The sequence below is a fragment of the Kogia breviceps genome, chromosome 1, assembly GCF_026419965.1.
Source record: "Kogia breviceps isolate mKogBre1 chromosome 1, mKogBre1 haplotype 1, whole genome shotgun sequence".
Taxonomy (NCBI): Eukaryota; Metazoa; Chordata; class Mammalia; order Artiodactyla; family Physeteridae; genus Kogia; species Kogia breviceps.
In genome coordinates, this window is record NC_081310.1 from 173,562,050 (window position 1) to 173,579,901 (window position 17,852).

General features: G+C 49.0%; 1 protein-coding gene across 1 annotated transcript; it reads left to right on the forward strand.

The window, feature by feature from the left end:
• Positions 1-5,462: 5,462 nt before the first annotated feature.
• On the forward strand, positions 5,463-15,909 carry TRAPPC3 (trafficking protein particle complex subunit 3). Its single transcript, XM_059047324.2, has 5 exons — positions 5,463-5,729; positions 12,977-13,074; positions 13,319-13,418; positions 14,496-14,678; positions 15,148-15,909. Exons 1-5 carry the CDS (start codon positions 5,688-5,690, stop codon positions 15,265-15,267), a joined length of 543 nt encoding a protein of 180 aa, XP_058903307.1. The 5' UTR covers positions 5,463-5,687; the 3' UTR covers positions 15,268-15,909.
• Positions 15,910-17,852: the final 1,943 nt, after the last annotated feature.

Below are 17,852 nucleotides of genomic sequence, written 5' to 3' on the forward strand. Positions count from 1 at the left end.
GGCGACTATGTAGGGAGCGCTCTGGTGACTCAACCGCCGCTGGGACTGGGGGGAGCGGGGGGGGGGCAGGGATGGAAGCCCCCAATCCCAGCCTGGAGCCTGGAAGCTCCGGCTCTGGGGCCTTGGCGGCAGCTTCAAGTCCTCATTCTCTCCCAAACCCACCTCAAACAAAATCCTCCCGGGGGACGTCGGGAGACCTGAAGGAGGGTCGCAAGGAGACCCCTAAAAGGGCTATGCTTTCTCTCCCCTGGAGATGGCTGGGGTGGCGAGAGGCCCGGCCCGGGAGCCTTGCTGCTGCCCTTCCTCCACCATCCTACGGTTGGGGTCTTCCCTGCTCCTCTGGGGTAATTACAGGCCTGCACCACGGCTTTACCCAAGTCTCTAATCTGCTGGGTCTCTCCCGGCTCCAAACTGGGTGGTCCTGACCCTGAACCTTCCCCAGCCCCTTCAGATGACCCCTTCAAGCTCCCCGGAAGGATTTTCTCTTTTCTCCCCTGTGTCCTGTCGAAGGAGTGAGTGAGTCCCTTCTGATTCTCCTCCCCCCAAAAGTCCTGCTTCCCAGCATGGGGGAGTGGATCCCCAATCCCCTTTTTAGTGCCAGCTGAGGTGGGGCCTCATGCCAAGTCGGGCCCAGCCTGGGCAGAGAGGGGGGAGCTTGCTGGGAAGGTGGATCAATGATGGTGCTGTAGGGACTGACAGGGGTGGAAGGAGCAGACGCAGCTGGGCCCTGCCCACCCCATCCCTGCCCTTTGTCCTGACCTCCAGAAGGTCAGTTGTCTAGTTCTCCATTGCCCAGAGACTAGGCCCAGCGATATGTTGTCCTCCTGCCCCCCTTTCCTGCCAGTGTCTCCTTCCTTTGAGCAAGCTCCAGAGAGCAGTCATTTCAAGGGGGAGGGTTGGGAACAAAAGGTTCTGGGTCTCGGGCAACCTGGGAGCAGACTGTCCTGGGAGGAGTGAGTAGATGGGGTACTGAACCCTCTTCGAGGGCCAGGGAGGGAATACTACCTTGCCCAGTCCAAAAACATTAGAAAAGGATGATGCTAGAAGGCCTGCAACTGGAGCTGGTAACCTTAAGCTACTGTCTTAACTTTTCTGAAACCCAGTTAGCTCACCTATAAAATCAGGAAAATAATAATACCATGAGGTATCATGGGGTCGCTGTAAAGGTTAAATAAGGCAACACAGATGAAGTGCTTAGCACAGAGCCTGGCATGTAGGAAGTGCTTAACAAATATGATGATGATGACGGGCATTCAAAAGTGAAAGCAGGGCTTCCCTGGTGGCGCAGCGGTTGAGAATCCGCCTGCCGATGCAGGAGACACGGGTTCGTGCCCTGGTCCGGGAAGATCCCACATGCCGCGGAGCAACTAAGCCCGTGAGCCATGGCCACTAGGCCTGCGCGTCCGGAGCCTGTGCTCCGCAATGGGAGAGGCCACAACAGTGAGAGGCCCGCATACCGCAAAAAAAAAAAAAAAAAAAGTAAAAGCAGATTAGGATGAGGAGCAGATCCCCCATCTTTTTTGTCAGCCATCCCATCTGCAGGGCGAGGGGACCATGTGGATGGTAGAGTCCAGCTCTGTCCTTTGTGAGGTCAGAGACCTCAGGTCCTGCATATTCGAGAGCTGACCAGGCCCACTCTGAGCCAGGTAGTGGCTAGACTCAGAATTCATGAACAGAACCCAGTAGGGGAGAGCAATCTGGGATGGTTCTTCCCCACCCTGACGCACAATCTTGAGGATACAGTAGGGACAAAGACATATATTGGTGGGAATAGTGAGATACCCTCTGTAGCTAGAGCTCAAGAATAGTAGAGGGGGAACATGCCACGGAGCAACTAAGCCCATGCGCCACAACTATTGAGCCGGCACTCTAGAGCCTGCGAGCTACAACTACTGAGCCCACGTGCCACAACTACTGAAGCCCACGTGCCTAGAGCCTGTGCTGCACAAGAGAAGCCACCTCAATGAGAAGCCCATGCACCGCAACAAAGAGTAGCCCCCACTCGCCGCAACTAGAGAAAGCCCGCGCACAGCAACGAAGACCCAACACAGCCAAAACTAACTAACTAACTAAATACATAAATAAATAGAAAAAAAATAGTAGAGGGGGAAATGGGAGCTGAAGATGAAGAGATGGGCCAGGGATGGCCTATATAGGGGGATTTGAATGCCAGTTGGCATTATGATCTACACAATATAGATATTAGGGAGCTGTTGAAGGTTCTTCAGAAGGAGAAGAGTGAGCAGTGCTTTAAAACTGGAAATCTTCCATTGTGTCTAATGATCTAGGATTGACTTTGAGGAGCCCCCTGCAAAGAGACACTATATGGTATTAGCCTACTCAGTGGTTCTCAACAGAGGCAATTTTGCTCCCCAGGGGACATTTGGCAATGTTTAGAGGCCTTGGTGGTGGTCACAACTAGGGGTGTTATTGGCATCTAGTACTTAGACACCAGGAATGTTGTTTAACATCTTGCAATGCACAAGACCACCTCCTGAACAAAGAATCATCCGGCCCAAAATGTCAATGCTGCCAAGGTTGAGGAATCCTTCCCTAGACTGAGGGTGGAGGCACCTGCACCTACCTATTTGCAAGATGCTAGTGGTGGGGACATCTGGGAGTTAGACAACTTGATGGACAGTTCTCCTGGCCAGCCCCAGGAGGCTTCCTGCACAGCGAGTCCTGGGAAGGTGACTAAGGGGAGTCAGGAGAGCACCGATGTCCTGTGATTGATGCAGTCGGAGTAGGCAGATGGACTGGGCTCCTCTTCCTCTGGTCCCCCTAATTGACCAGGATCCTTGGTGGATCCCAGGCCCTGGCAACTGATGGGGTTTAGAGTGGGTGTCTCTGAGTTTGGGGCTGAGGGAAAGTGCTCCATGTAGCCCTCCACGTATTAGACATCGCAGAGAAAGAGCAAGCAGGGCACTTGCAACATCACAGGGGTCTGAGAATGTCTTGCCCTCTTCAGTGAGGGGCTGGGAACTCTGTGACCTCCCCTGTTCCTCCCCTACCACCCAGGGCAGTCCCCTCCCCACTCCACGGAAACAGGATTGAATGAGCTGTTAGTTTCACCAGGAGGCTAGATTGGGGCTAGGAGACAGGTCACTGAGTGTAAATCAGATACATGTTCTCTTCCTGATCCCCCTGGGGGAGGAGCATTTACAACCTCTTAGGTTTGGTGGGGCAGGGTCCAAGCTGAACCTGATGGAGAGGTGAAGGAAATCTCTGGGAGATTTGACAAAGAGACAAGAATTGTGACCAAGGCCCTGGAGGCTGTCTCCACTCCCACACAAGTAGGAAGTAGGAGGGGCCTCATGGTGGGGGCAGCTTGAGAGAACAGATATCAGATTCTGACTCTCACCCTGCACCCTAGGCGCTGCAGCAAGAAGGGGTCTCTAACCCGGACCACTCTTCTGGGGAGCTGTAGCCTCCAGGGCCCACCCTCCCTCTGGGGTTTGGGGTGGGGAATGTCCTCAAGGGCAAGGTTGACACCAGCTGCAAAAAGGCCACCCTCCCTCCAGCTCTTGCAGAGGGGAAGTAACAGAGGGATTGGAGGGGGAGGAACTCAGATCCAGGACTAAAGAGGTTCAACCTTTTGGGTTCTAGAGAAGGGGCGTCTAGAGTCGCTGCTAGGGATGGGAAGCTGTCTCTGCTGCATTCTTTTCCTGGGAGAAGGAGATGAGGGTGGGGAGGGGGTGCCTGGTGTTCTTAAATGTCCTGGCCCCAGGGGTGATGGAGAGGGATTGGGAGTTGGGAATGAGAGCCATTGAAGAAGTCGCTATGGAGCCAGGAGGAGACCCTCTAGATTAGCTTGAGGTGGACTGCACCCCCACCCTCAATTCAGTACTGGTGACTTTCCAAGAAGGAGTCCCAAAGAAAAAGAGGAATTCCAAAAGGAGGAATCACAGGCAGAGAGAGGAAGAATCTCAGAGGTTATAAGATGGGCGGGGAGAGGCTCTGCCTTCAGTCTCTCCAGACCCACCCTGCCTGACAGCAGGCTGGGTGGGGTGGAGCGCTGGCTGTGACTGTGACTCAGGTTTCTGTGGGCAGCCAAGGGCAGCCGGCAGGGAGGAGCCCAGACCGACAGACTGGCCAGCCAACTGCAGCTTTCACCTCAGCTGTCCTTTCTCCTGGGAATGCAGGAGTAGCTTTGCTGGCCTCCAAGGGCTAGTCCACCCCTGCTTCCTCATCCTCACCCCCAGCCAACCCTCATGTTCCTTCCCAGAACCCTCAGCCAAGGCACTGACACAGGAGGGAGGGTCAAAGGTCACTGCCTCTAGGAAGGCCCCAGAATGTCTGTGCCACAGGGAGAAGAGTATAATAATGATTGGTCCTGCACGGGAGGGACAGACTGGGGGAATCTTGGGTGCTGGCTTTCAGGCTGAGCAGCCTGCTGCACCCACCCCCCCCCACTCCCCCAGCCAGGATAGCCAGGACAGCCAGGACGGCTCAGGCTGGGCAAGCTGGTTGTCATGGTGAAGGCTAGGAGCTAGACTGGAGCTGCAGCAGAGTCAGGCTCTCCTAAGTGAGGAGAGGGTGCTCAGGGATTCCCAGCCAAGCCCTCTCAGAATTGACCAGCCAGGGAGGGATGGCTGGGGCTGCAACCAAAGAGCTATAGCCAGGAACTGACTGTAGGACTTCCCCTTGGTGATGGGTGAGGGTGCGGCCAGCACATTGCTCTGGTATTTCTGGGCCTGTTTGTTGGGCTGTGTTTTTAGAGAGTGGCTGGAAGAAAGGGAATGCACATTTACTTTGTGCCAAGTGCCTGCATACATGTCTCACCAATCTTCACAACAACTGAGAGAGATCCATCAATTTGCCTAAAATGGCAAAGCTGGGATTAAAATCCAGGACTGACTGCTACAAACACTGGTAATCTTTCTTTTCTGGGAACCAGGCTGTGTACTTGTTCTAGGGGAGGGAGAGGGAGAAAGTGACCTGAACTTTATCAGCCTGGATATTTCATCAGGAGGTCACAGTGGTAGGATGCAGGTGCTGGCTACGTTTGGCGTTTGGAGACAGATGACAGTTTGAAGAGAAAGCCACTGACGAAATGCTTGGCACATAGTGGATGGTCATTGATTTTTTTTTTTTTTTTTATTGAATATTTTTGTAAAGAAGAAGCCAGATCTGTGTATTGAGCCATGGCCAGTTTTCTGGGACATCCTGGGAGCTTCTGGCTCTGAATTGCAGCAACAGCGCAAGAAGCTAGTTTGAAAGAGGGACTTTCCAAGACCATCCCCGGCGAGAGAGGAATTTGCGGAGCATCAATGAGTGGAGGTGGGGGAGTGGAAGGGTTGGGGTGGTGAGGAGGAAAGGGAAGTGTGTGGATGATACAGGATTACCGCAAGCTGCGGACGCCACCCAGCGGCCATAACGCAGCCCATGGGGGAGCCAAGCTCTAAGAGTCCGCTGTGCGCGGAGCACTCTGGGAGTTGTAGTCCTGTTACATTAAGGGCTGGTGCTGCCAGTGGGGCTGTTGGGTGTTGTAGTCCGACGTTTCCTGGGCGAGAATTACCCTCGTCGGCCGGACCACAAGTCCCGTGGTGCCCCGCGGCAGGCCGCGCCGGCGCCGTGGGTCGTTGCCGGTCAATCCCGAATGCTGAGGGGCCGTTAACTGGGTCCAGCGGTGTTGCAAGGGGTCACCGAGTGGGTCTGTGTTGTGGTGGGGTAAGGCGGCCGGCACCATGTCGAGGCAGGCGAACCGTGGCACCGAGAGCAAGAAAATGGTAACCGGAGCGTGTGACCTCGGCGGGCGGGGCGGAATGGAGGTGTTCTTGGGAAGGGGCCCGGCGCGGGGCGCGAGTCGCAACTGGGAAAGCTCCTTCTGCTAGCGCTGGGAGGGGGTGATTCCGCTGGAAGGAAGGAGGAGGAGGCTTCTTGGTGGTTCGAGAGCGGAGAATCGCTCCGGGGTGGTCCCGGGTCTGAGGCAGGTTGGAGGGCCCCTGGAGTAGCTCGGAGACCCCTCCCCCGAGTGCAGTTGGGTGCAAGACCAACAACGACGGCGGCAATAACAGTAACTCCCACGGTTGCTCTCTTACTGTGTGTTAGGTACTGGGCCTGGCATTTTACGTCCGTTATCATTTAATCCGCAAAATAACTCTCTCAGGTGGATAATGTTATCGCCATTTTAAAGCTCAGAGAGGTTGCATAACTGGCCCAGATTTACAGCTAGGAAGAGTTAGGATTTGAACCCATGTCTCTCTGACCCCAAAGGTAATGCTTCAGACTACTAGCCCATAATGTCTCTCACACTCAGCTACTGGTTTTGCCAGAAAGCAAGTGTAAGGGGTGGGCCAGAGTAGGGAGTAAGTGCTCTCCCTCTGGCGAATGGCGGGGAGGCTCCTTTCTTGTCCCGGGAATAGTGGGACACCATCTAGTCCTATGAAGTTTGGCTGCAGATGGGGGCTGGGCCTGGAAAGTAACGTGGATGATGTTTTTATCCAAACTGAGGGGACGTCTTGACAGGTGTTCCTTTTCTTTGGCATATTCTTATTTCCTCCAGAATTGCCCGTTTGTCTTTGTTTTCCAGTTTACAGACTGAGTTATTGAAGGTTGCATGCAGGGCAGACCAGGGGCCTTTTGTTGACACTCAGCTCTAGAGGGGATGACTAAACTTCCCTCACACCTTTGCATCTTATACCAGGAACAGCCACCAAAAATGGGCAGCAGGAGGCCCTATTACTCCAGGGTAGTACTGTACTTTTTCTCTCAGATCCCTTTTGAGAAGTTGATGAGAGCTGTGGATCTTCTCGCAGAAATAGTAAATAGACAAACATATACAGAGACATTTACTTACATTTGGGGAGGATTTGTGGGCCTGCGAAGATACTCTGTGAATTCCTGTTTTGGAGGAAATACTGAGTTAAAAAGAAAAAGAAATATTTTGCTAGGCAGCAATGTCATGTAGGGGAAAAAGCATGGATATCGGTTGGAATTCTCATTGGTCCTCAATTTCCTTATCTTTGAAATGGGGACAGTAATACCTCCCTAGGATTAAGTGAGGTAGTGTAAAATGCATGGGGCATGGAAAATGTTTGCTTTCCCCTCTTTTTCCTATATGAATGGATATGAGAAATCTTCCTGTTTAGTTTTCATATCTAGCTCTTTTTTGCACCTTTTTAAAAAAACCTGAAACCAATATTGAAACTTTTAATACCATTTTATCAGGAACCTTCAGTCTCCACCTGTCGCCCCCGCCCCCAGCCCTCAGTATTCATTCAGTTTTGGTGAAGTGAGGGAATTAGGGAGAGGCAGCAGTACATTCCAGCCTCAAAGCTTTTGCTACTGATGTAGTCTCTGCTTGGAACTTCTTTCCCCAGAGAGTAGCTAGCTACTCCTCACCTCATTCAGTTACTCAGATATCATCTTCTCCAAAGAGGGCTTCCCTGACCACCTGACTAGTTCTCTGTCCTCTAACTCTACTCTGTTTCTCTTCAAGCACTGTCTATTTCATTTAAAATATTTCATTATAGATTCTATACTTACTTGTTTATTTTCAGTCTCCCCCATGAGAATGTAAACTCCATGAGGGCAGGGGTTGGTTTGTTCACTGCTCCATTCCCAGCACCTAGAATGATGCTTGGCACTAGGCAATCTATATTGAATGAATGACATGAAGGTTTGGTGCATCCTGTCATTCAATTCCTATTGGTACCCACTCGAGGCTTGTCACAGGATCCTCTTTGTAGCCACCTGGTTCTGACATGCTCCTCTTCTTTCCTCTCTGCCTTTGGAGTCTCCCCCTCTACTAGCCCACTTCCCAATCAGCCCAACCTGCTAATTGCTGTGTTCCCAGGTAAGCCTTCCAAAAGTTAAATGGTTAATATGCCCAAGTAATTAGATCTCTGCTTTTTGTCTGTGCAAACAGAAACAGCCCATTTGTCTAGCAAACTTTTCCTGAGTCCCAGCTCTGTGCAAAGCATTGTGGGAAATGCAGAGATGAAGTCCTAGTCCCTAACCTTGAGAAGCACATACTCTATGAGAGAGGTGGAAAAATACACAACACAGAAGTATGGTACTGTCTGGGATTGAGTCCTGGCTTCACTGCTTACTTGTGTGACCTTGGCCAAGTGTCTTCATTGTTTTAAGCATCAGTTTCACCATCTTTATTTATTTATTTTTGGCCACACCAAGCAGCTTGTGGGATCTCAGTTCCCCGACCAGGGGTTGAGCCTGGGCCATGGCAGTGAAAGCCTGGAATCCCAACTGTTAGGCCACTAGGAAACTCCCACTAAAAAGATAATAATAGTATCTATATAATTAGGTTGTTCTGAGGATTAACTGAGGTATCGCATGTAAAGCTACCAGTGTGATAGTGCACCTAAGAACACAGTTGACACTCAGTAAATGTCAGCTAGCAAGCTTTTTCTTTTTTCATCCGTGCTTGTTGGATCCTAGTTCTCCAACCAGGGACCGAACCTGTGCCCCCTGCAGTGAAACCACAGAGTCCTAACCACTGGACCGCCAGAGAATTCCCAGCATCCTTTTTGTTTTAATTGAAGTATAGTTTATCTACAACACTATGTTAGTTCCATGTGCACAACATAGTGATTCGATATTACTATACACTACAAAATGGTCACCATACAAGCATCCTTATTAGTAAAGATATTAACCTTTGTGTGTTTAGGCCTGCCTTTCTTTTGTGTTGTGGCTCTATTCTCCAGAGCTCAGGTGAGTTACTACTTGAGTAGCAGCACTCAGAATCTCCATGACAGGAGGCTGGAGAGTGACAAAAGAGGTATGGATTCAGTCCTGTTACTGACCTTCCTTCCCCAGCTGCTGGGGAGCAGTCACACTGGATGATTTGTGTTGACAAAAATAGTAAGTATGACTCTTAATAAGTATCTTGGAGCATTAGCTCAAAAGATCAGCTCCTTAAGGAGTTTTGATGTTTTGTTTGGGGCACTGACTGCAAGCTGCCTGAAAACGGTGCAGTAGCTTACCTGAGTGTAGGGCTTGGCTTACTTACTCTGCTCAGGTTGTGCCTGAAGTACTTGGCTTTGCCAGGATGAAACCACTCTTGTGGTTTCTTGGTCTGCAAAGCATCTTTAAGTCCAGGATCTCATTAGACCCTCCTACCAACCCTGTGATTGGCACGACATATTTCACTGTTTTTGTTGGAGAAGATTGAAGTTTAGCAAAGTGAAGTAAAGTCTCACAACTAGTGACAAGTCCATACTCAGAACCAGGTCTTCTGACTATAAACCGAGCATCCTTCTATATGCCTTACTAATTGTTTTAAAGTTCTTTATAGCGATTTAGAATCTCCCTTTTTGAACCTAGTTCATGGTGCTTTCTGGCACCACACCACAGAGAACCAGTTTAAGAACAAAAATAACTATCTACTTTTATTTATTTTTTTGGTGAGCAGTATGTGAGATCGAACCCGTGCCCCCTGCCGTGGAAGCGCGGAGTCTTAACCACTCCAGGGAAGTCAGGGAGGTCCCACAATATCTATTTCTTGAGTAGGTACTGTGCAGCAGGTACTCTACACATATTATCTCATTGATAACCCCGAAGGGCAGATAATATTATCGCCATTGTACAGATGGGAAAAGCTGATGTTCAGGGAGATTAAGCAGTGGCTTAGGATGACATACCTTTTTTTTTTGGACATAATAACTTACAGGATAGTGCTCAACTCTAAGAAGACTGAGTCTCAGTTACTTAACCTATCTCCTGTAAAATGGGGATAAATAATGTTTGTTTTGCTAACCTCTCATGGTTGTTATAAAGTTCAATAAGTATCTGTGAAGACACTCTGAAAGTTTTATAAATGTTAGTGATCATTATTATTAAACATAATTAAAGCAGTGTGAAAGTAGAAGTTTTGCAGAAGAATGTTTCTGTTGGAAGAATGTGCTTATGTTCAGTGAAGAAATGGAACTAGTTGAATTGGCTGACCTTTAAGGTCCCATGGAACCTTAAGTTATAAGGGTCTTCAGACTCTGCAACCTCTTGTTACTTTTCTGACTTCCTCTTCTGTTCTCTCTTGTGTTTACTCCTGTCTAATCACACTGGTCTCCTAGCTGTTTCTCACCCATGTCAGACATACTCCAACCTCAGGGCCTTACACTTACTGCCTCAAATTTTTTCACCCAGAAACCCTTACTACCTTCAGGTCTTTGCACAGATATCATCTTAATGAGGCCTTCTCTGACTACCCTATCTGAAACTGACCCCCCCCACACACACACACATATAGGTAAACATAAATACTCCCTAATCTCCTTTTGTGCTTATTTTCCTCCATAGCACTTTTCACCATCTGGCAAACCATTTATTTTATTTATTCAGTTTATTACCTCTTTCCCTCCTGTTAGGTAGTTCCTGGTACATAGAAAACTTTGAATGATATTTTTCTATACCACAGCTCATTCCTATTTTTAAAGTCTGAAGACCTTTAAATTGTATATTTATGTCATGCACTATTCCAAATAGGCTTGGTTCATAATTGAAGATGGAGATAGACTTACAAATTAAGAGAGGGTGTGGAGAACCTGCATCAGGGTCTCTATTCCCAGATCCCAGACCTATTGATTCTGTGACCACCGACAGATCTCTTTAGGACCTTGATTTTTCTTATTGGTAAACTGGGGGCTGCTGCATGTATAAAGTGCTTTGTAACATCATGATATGCATGTTACTTGGCATCATGGTGGGCTGAGGCTCTTGGAGTCTCCATCCAAGGACTCATTAATAATGGAAGGAAAGCTCTCCTGATTTAACGCCATGGTGCCAACTCTAGGGACTGGTTACTGCTGGATTGTCTCCATCCATTCATGCCTAAGCCATTCTAGTGCCAAACCTTAACTTTACTAAAAATTATTCTCCTCCTTAATAGCTTCCCTTTAATTGCCATATTTGGTATATGGTCTCTTGGAGACATCTTGATCTGTTTTAGTTGAATTCAAAGAGCTTACTTATTCTGAAACTGATTCTCTTTGACTCCCTGGTACAGCTACCTTTTATTTGTTTGTTTTTTAGGGGAGGTTATTAATATTGCAGTTGTGGGGAACAGTGGACAGAATGAACATCGGCTTAGAAACTCCTGGTTTTTGTCCCCCCAAATTACTTTTGTCAATAGTTAGCTGTCTCTTGGGGACTTCCCTGGTGGTCCAGTGGTTAAGAATCCACCTTCCAATGCAGGGGATGTGGGTTCAATCCCTGATTGGGGAACTAAGATCCTACATGCTATGGGATAGCTAAGCCCACATGTCGCAACTACTGAGCCTGAGCTCCACAAGTAGAGAGAAGCCTGTCCGCTGCAATGAAACATCCCACGTGACGCAGCCAAAAATAAATAATAAATAAATATTTTTAAAATAAAAATAATAATTATCTGTCCTTGGTCAAATTACTAAACCATTCTGAGGCTCAGTTTCCTCATCTCTAAAATGACATTAGGGCTTCCCTGGTGGCGCAGTGGTTGAGAGTCCGCCTGCCGATGCAGGGGACGCGGGTTCGTGCCCCAGTCCGGGAAGATCCCACGTGCCGCGGAGCGGCTGGGCCCGTGAGCCATGGCCGCTGAGCCTGTGCGTCTGGAGCCTGTGCTTCACAACGGGAGAGGCCACAACAGTGAGAGGCCCATGTACCACACACACACAAAAAAAAAAAAAAAAAAAAAGTAGTATGTAAGCAAAAGGCATTCACATTATTATTCTTTTTATAAAATTTTAATTTAATTTATTTATTATTTATTTTTGGCTGCATTGGGTCTTCATTGCTGCATGCGGGCTTTCTCTAGTTTTGGCGAAAGGGGGCTACTCTTCATTGTGGCACGTGGGCTTCTCATTGCGGTGGCTTCTCTTATTGTGGAGCACAGGCTCTAGGTGCATGGGCTTCAGTAGTTGTGGCACGTGGGTTCAGTAGTTGTGGTTTGCGGGCTCTAGAGCACAGACTCAGTAGTTATGGTGCACGGGCTCAGTTGCTCTGCGGCATGTGGGATCTTCCCCAGACCAAGCTCGAACCTGTGACCCCTGCATTGGCAGGCAGATTCTTAACCACTGTGCCACCAGGGAAGTCCCTCACGTTATTATTCTTGCAGTGACCTCATCACCAGGCCATGGGGATGAGGTGAAGAGCATTAGGCCGTGGGAGCCTGGGCCTTAATGTTAGTTGTATTTCCTTCCCCAGAAGATTTGCAGACAGAGAGGTGCTCTGCTCCAAGTCTGACAAGCATCCATTCAGAAAGGACTGGTTGGGTAGCAATCTTGATTTTTCAGCCGTGTTTCTGTATGAGTACATTGATCCAAATGTGCTGCTAACATGTTTCTCACTTTGTTTAACTCCGATAATACCTTTCCCCCAACCTGCTGCTTTTATTCAGTAGTCTTGGTATTTGCTGTTCCTTTCACCTTCCACATCTCTCTGTTATTTGGTAAGTAGGTGACAGGATTCTTTATCTGAGAGTTTCTGTACTTTTAACTGTGGTTGTAATAGAAACCAGTCCAGGTCAGTATTGTGTTCCAGGTACACAAAAGATTGTGTTCCTTTCAGAGTTATCCCTTTCCCGCAAACACTTTAGCTATGTGTCGAGAGAAACATTATTTTTTCCCATGTTGGTGACTTAGAGGGTTATCATTAGTGCAATGGACTTCATCTGGTACTTCCTTCCTTCCCCCGGGACCTCTGCTGCTCCTGGATGGGGCCTTGGGAGTGCAGTTAGGCTTGGCAGCTGTGGTGGGATCCTGCATCAGCAGAAGTCCACCTTGGTGTGTTGGAAGGGTGACTGCTCAGTGCATGAGGTACCTTTCACAGCCCATTTTGTAGTGGGTCTAGTTTCAGCCCTGACACATTGACCCTAGGGAGCTAAATTCTTTGGCTACTCCACAGGGGGTGATGGTCTTTCCCACCAGACACAAGTAACCTTCCTTTGAATTCTGACAGTTGCATTGAGGCTGATCCAGACTCTCACCAAACTTCCTCTTCTGTGTGGCTTGGTCCTGACTGCCTTTTGACTCTCTTTTAGAGCTCTGAGCTCTTCACCCTGACCTATGGGGCTCTAGTCACCCAGCTGTGCAAGGACTATGAAAATGATGAAGATGTGAATAAACAGCTGGACAAAATGTGAGTGAGCTCCTCTGTGGGAGAGACAGTAATGGGACTCCTGAGCACACTGAATCTGCGTGGTCCCTTAGAGCCCAGAACAGGGTTCACTCTCATTACCAACACTTTGGGTACAGTTTCCACTGCTTATTTATTGGGATGTTTTGGGATTGTCCTAGTTTTCCCTTAACCACCAACAGCCTTATGTTCAGACATAAGACATTCAGACTGTGTAATATAGTCTGTTCTCTCATTTCTTTCCCAGGGGCTATAACATTGGAGTCCGACTGATTGAAGATTTCTTGGCACGCTCAAATGTCGGGAGGTGCCATGACTTTCGGGAAACTGCAGATGTCATTGCCAAGGTCATTATCCTGGGCCACCTGGCCATACCAAAGGATTGTCATTGGAAGGCACTGCTTACCACTTGCTCCCTTAGAAAGGCCCTTATTATTCCAGAAGAATAGCTAGGCAGCTGTTTGGACCAAAGAAGCCTTCCTGGTGGTTTAGGAATAGCACAGATTATGAAAAAGGGAAGAATGGTTGGGATCATCCCTGTGGATTAAAGACCCACTGAAATCAAAGCCAGATCTCTTCAACTGTGCAGATGTAGCAGAGTAGCATGGGGGTTAAGAATATAGACAAACCTGGCTGTGAGGCATATGGGATCTTAGCTCCCTGACCAGGGATCGAACCCACACCCCCTTCATTGGAAGGCGAAGTCTTAACCACTGGACTGCCGGGGAAGTATGGTCCACATCCAAAAAAAAAAAAAAATCGTAGGGAAAAAAAAATAAAGAATACAGACAAACCTGGCTTTAAATTCTGGCTCCAATACTTAGTAGTTCTTAGGTAAGTTATTTTTAACTTCTTCAGTTACCATTACCTCATCTTTAAAATGAAAATAAGAGCTACCTCATAGGATTTCTGTAAGGAGTAAATGAAAAAATGAACATGAGCATTCAGGTAAAATGAATGCCCTTATTGTAGCATGTATATAGAAAATGTTTGCTATTAATAACATTAGTGTTACATACTATAGGGTTAATAACAGATGATACAACAGCTATAGCTTTGTGGTGTTAGAAGAAGGGTTCAGATAGCAGAGAGAGAGGACAGGAAAGTGTGTTGGGACCTCTCTGTGGTTAGATGCTGGTTCAGGGCAGCCACCCCTGTCAGATCAGTGCTCCTTTCCACTAAGAAGTGCAGGTAATCAGCAAGTTGTCACCTAATTGTATGATGCCTTGAAGGAGAAGGGTGTGGAATTGTGCACAGTTGCTTTTCCTTTTTTGCCTTGAATACCTGAAGCTTCAGTGTCTTGCAGAGTCCACAATTTTTTTCCTGAACCATTTAGTTCCCCTTGCTGGTCCCATCACATCACCTTCCCTGTCGTACAGCCCCTACTGCTCTTCCTCATAGTGCCATTGTGTGTTTTTTGACAGGTGGCATTCAAGATGTACTTGGGCATCACTCCAAGCATCACCAATTGGAGCCCAGCTGGTGACGAATTCTCCCTCATTTTAGAAAATAATCCCTTGGTGGACTTCGTGGAACTTCCTGACAACCACTCATCCCTTATTTATTCCAATCTCTTGTGTGGGGTGTTGCGAGGAGCCTTGGAGATGGTGAGTGCGGCTCTTTACCTTCTGAGACACCTGAAATATAGTAGGGCCTTAATAAATGTTTGAACGAATGAGTGGGCGAGTGAAAAGAAGGGCTTTTAGCTCACCCCGGTGCTTCGCTGCCTGAGGTGGTGATGCTGTCAAGTGTAGGATCCGAGCTGGAAATCTCCACATGGTGTTGATGCTCCCTGCTAGGCTGGGAGGTGGTGCGCTCAGCCCTCAGAGCCCAGGAACATCTGTTCCCAGATGGGCTTATTTGGTGACAGTTTGATTTGTGAGTGTTCTTTGCGAAGTCTCCCTTATTGGGTGGGGGCCACTCGCCTTCTGCACAGGAACTGGCAATCTTGTCCATGTGGAAACCAGCCCCCTTTGTTTAGGCTACTGTGGATGAGTCAATTATAGCTCCATCCCTGGTGGTTTCCCAGAGGCTGTGGCTAGGCAGCTGCCCCTTCATTTTCGCACTGTCCCCCAGGTCCAGATGGCTGTGGAGGCCAAATTTGTCCAGGACACCCTGAAAGGAGACGGTGTGACAGAAATCCGGATGAGGTTCATCAGGCGGATTGAGGACAACCTCCCAGCTGGAGAGGAATGACCACCCCCGGGACGGCAGGGTAGCTGTAGCAGGAGCACGTGTTGGAGTCAAAGCCGCAGTGTTCCCTCTGCCCTCTAGAATGCAGTGACTGTTTAACACGGATGTTACATATTCTTCTAACCTGTTTCCCTTCTCCATGTTAATAAAGAGCGGACTGTGGTATAGTCCAGTTACCCTACAAGTGTGCACATTCAGGAGGGAAATTCTTTGCTCCCTTTCCCTTCAAAGGGGGTGGATGTAGTCATCCTTGGTTGGACTAGAAAGAGCTCAAACCATTTTACATTCCTGTTTGAATATTCCAAAGTAAAATCCACTTTGACCCCATTAAGAGGCAAGCCTAGCACATTTGTCCCTGGGTCTTCAGAAAGTCATTGGTGAAAGGCCGTAGGAAATCCAGGATTCACTGGGACAGGGGAGGAGAAGCTGGGAGGGGTGGGTTGGATTTGCTAGCTGTAGTGTGTGTGACACACTGTAGTGCTTGCCAGGAAAGGGGAACCAGTCATGCCAGAAACATTGACTTCTGGGAAGCCACCCAGGTCTCTCTTTCCTCCCTGCTGTTTGGGGGCAACATCTCCTCTTTTTACAGAGGGTCCATCTTTTTTTCTTGTAAGTTCTTCAATAAAGACACATTCTTGAGTGAAATCCCAATCATGTCATGTTTTCTCTCTGCTCAGCCCTGGGAGTTTTGTTACAGTGGGGTGAGGAGACCTGCTAAAAGTTCCTGTGCCCTACCTTGATTTCATCTGGTCTAGGAATGGCTTCTTCCCACAGGCTAGAGAATCTGGGAAACCTGGGAGCAAATGAGGCCCCTTCAGAGTCATTTTTGAGTCTACTGTCTAGCAAAATCTGGAAGCAGACCATTATCCCAGACGTGCCTAAAATGGACTATCCTGGGCCCTTGGCCACCAAGTTGGAGGATTTGGCTAGAAAGACCATGTAAACCTTGGTATTAGGGTGCCATTTATTGAGTGCTTACCATGTGTCATCACTGTACCGAGCACTTTGTATGTATCATCTAATTCACAATAATTCCATTTTTAGGAGGAGGGCCCAAGTTGCCCAAGGTCATACAGCTAGTAAGTGGAAAAGCTAGGGTTCAAAGCCCCAGCCAAACTCCAAAGCCCGTGTTCTTAACCGTGATGCCTGGTTCGCACTGTGGGAGGGTGGGGGAGCAGGCCTGCGGCTCCCTCTCAGTGTCACAGAGCTTAGGATAGCTTTTAAAGGGAGTGATCAGAGGTCGTCAGGCCATATTTGGTAGCACTGTTCTTGGGGATGGCCTAGGGCCTTGAGGTCTCAGGCTGTTGGGGTGAAACAGAGCCCCAGGCCTTCCCCGAGGTTAGTAGGCAGGCTGAGATGAGGGGAGCATTGTGCTTGAAGTGTGTCTTGGTCCTAAAGGTTAGGACAAGCTGGGTCCTGGGGCACCAGAGCACACGGCCTGCCTCTTCCAGCTGGGTTAAGCCTCTGAGGAGGGGAAAGATCACTTTTGTGTCCCCGAGTATAGGGATCCCATCCTTCTCTGAGCCTCTTTACCTCCCCCTCCAAGTACAATTGGGGGCCCCAGGGCAGGCATCCCATTTTGGTCCACTGTATCCTCAGCGCCCATCAATGCTGGGTCCAGTCACACCAGAGTTTGAGTGAATGAAGGAGAGATTAAGGAAATGAAGACTGGGCCCCAGATGTGGAAAACGTTGAGTGGTGTCTGGACCCTGCCAAGAAAAGTGAGCTGCACCACCCTTTCCTTCTCCAGGGGGGCCCTTGCCCTTCTTCTCCTCCCAGACCACAACCAACTTCCCAGCAGCTGTTGGTATGGCATGAGGTTTTGGATATTTCCTTTCCCAGAATTTAACTTGGGCAACGTTACAGAGTTGGCAAGCTGTGGAAACAAAGCCCCCTTGGTGAGTTCTCGTGGTGACAACCCCACAATTGTGTGATGTGCACCCAGGGGCTAAGGGAAGGGAAAGGGCTGAGGGCTGTGAGCTATTGGGAACATCACCTCATCCTCTCCCCAGATGAGCCAAACATACAAGGCCCAGCTACCCAACAGCTGGTCCCCCACCCCTGAAGTTAATTAGCTGTAGATTACATATCCCTTTGCTTTACTGTGACTGAGGCTGGGACACCACACCCCGCAACCCCCAGGCTAGGCTGTTCCCCGTTCATGATGTACTGGCACAGCCAGCAGGATGGGGCAGGTTTGCCTGGCTGTATGGGAGCCAGCCATGGGGGGAACCAGCCAGTCAGGGTTATGCCTGACTAACCGGGGTGGCGGGGTGGGGGGGTTCCCAAAGAGCCTAGGTGGCTGGAGTCGTCCATGCTGGTGGCCTTTGGACTTGGCGCTGCCTGGGCAGAGCTCTAAGGAAAGGCCTTGCTCTACAGCCTTTGGCCACCAGGGGTCTCCAGACCACCACTATACTGTCTCAGAGTTACTATTGGATCCCTGGTTTTCAGAATTTGCCAGAAGATGCACCTGATGGAGTAAATCTCAGATGCTGGTTAGAGCCTGAAAGTGCCCCTTTTCTTTAGTCACAACCATGGGACCTGAGAACAAAGCTCACATGGCTGCCTGGCTAAGGCCCTGCCTACTG

Coding starts and splice junctions, on each gene's coding strand:
- TRAPPC3 (XM_059047324.2), top strand. CDS start 5,688: ATGTCGAGGCAGGCGAACCGTGGCACCGAGAGCAAGAAAATG. Junction 13,419..14,495: donor CTGCAGATGTCATTGCCAAG/GTCATTATCCTG, acceptor GTTTTTTGACAG/GTGGCATTCAAGATGTACTT. Junction 14,679..15,147: donor TGCGAGGAGCCTTGGAGATG/GTGAGTGCGGCT, acceptor ACTGTCCCCCAG/GTCCAGATGGCTGTGGAGGC.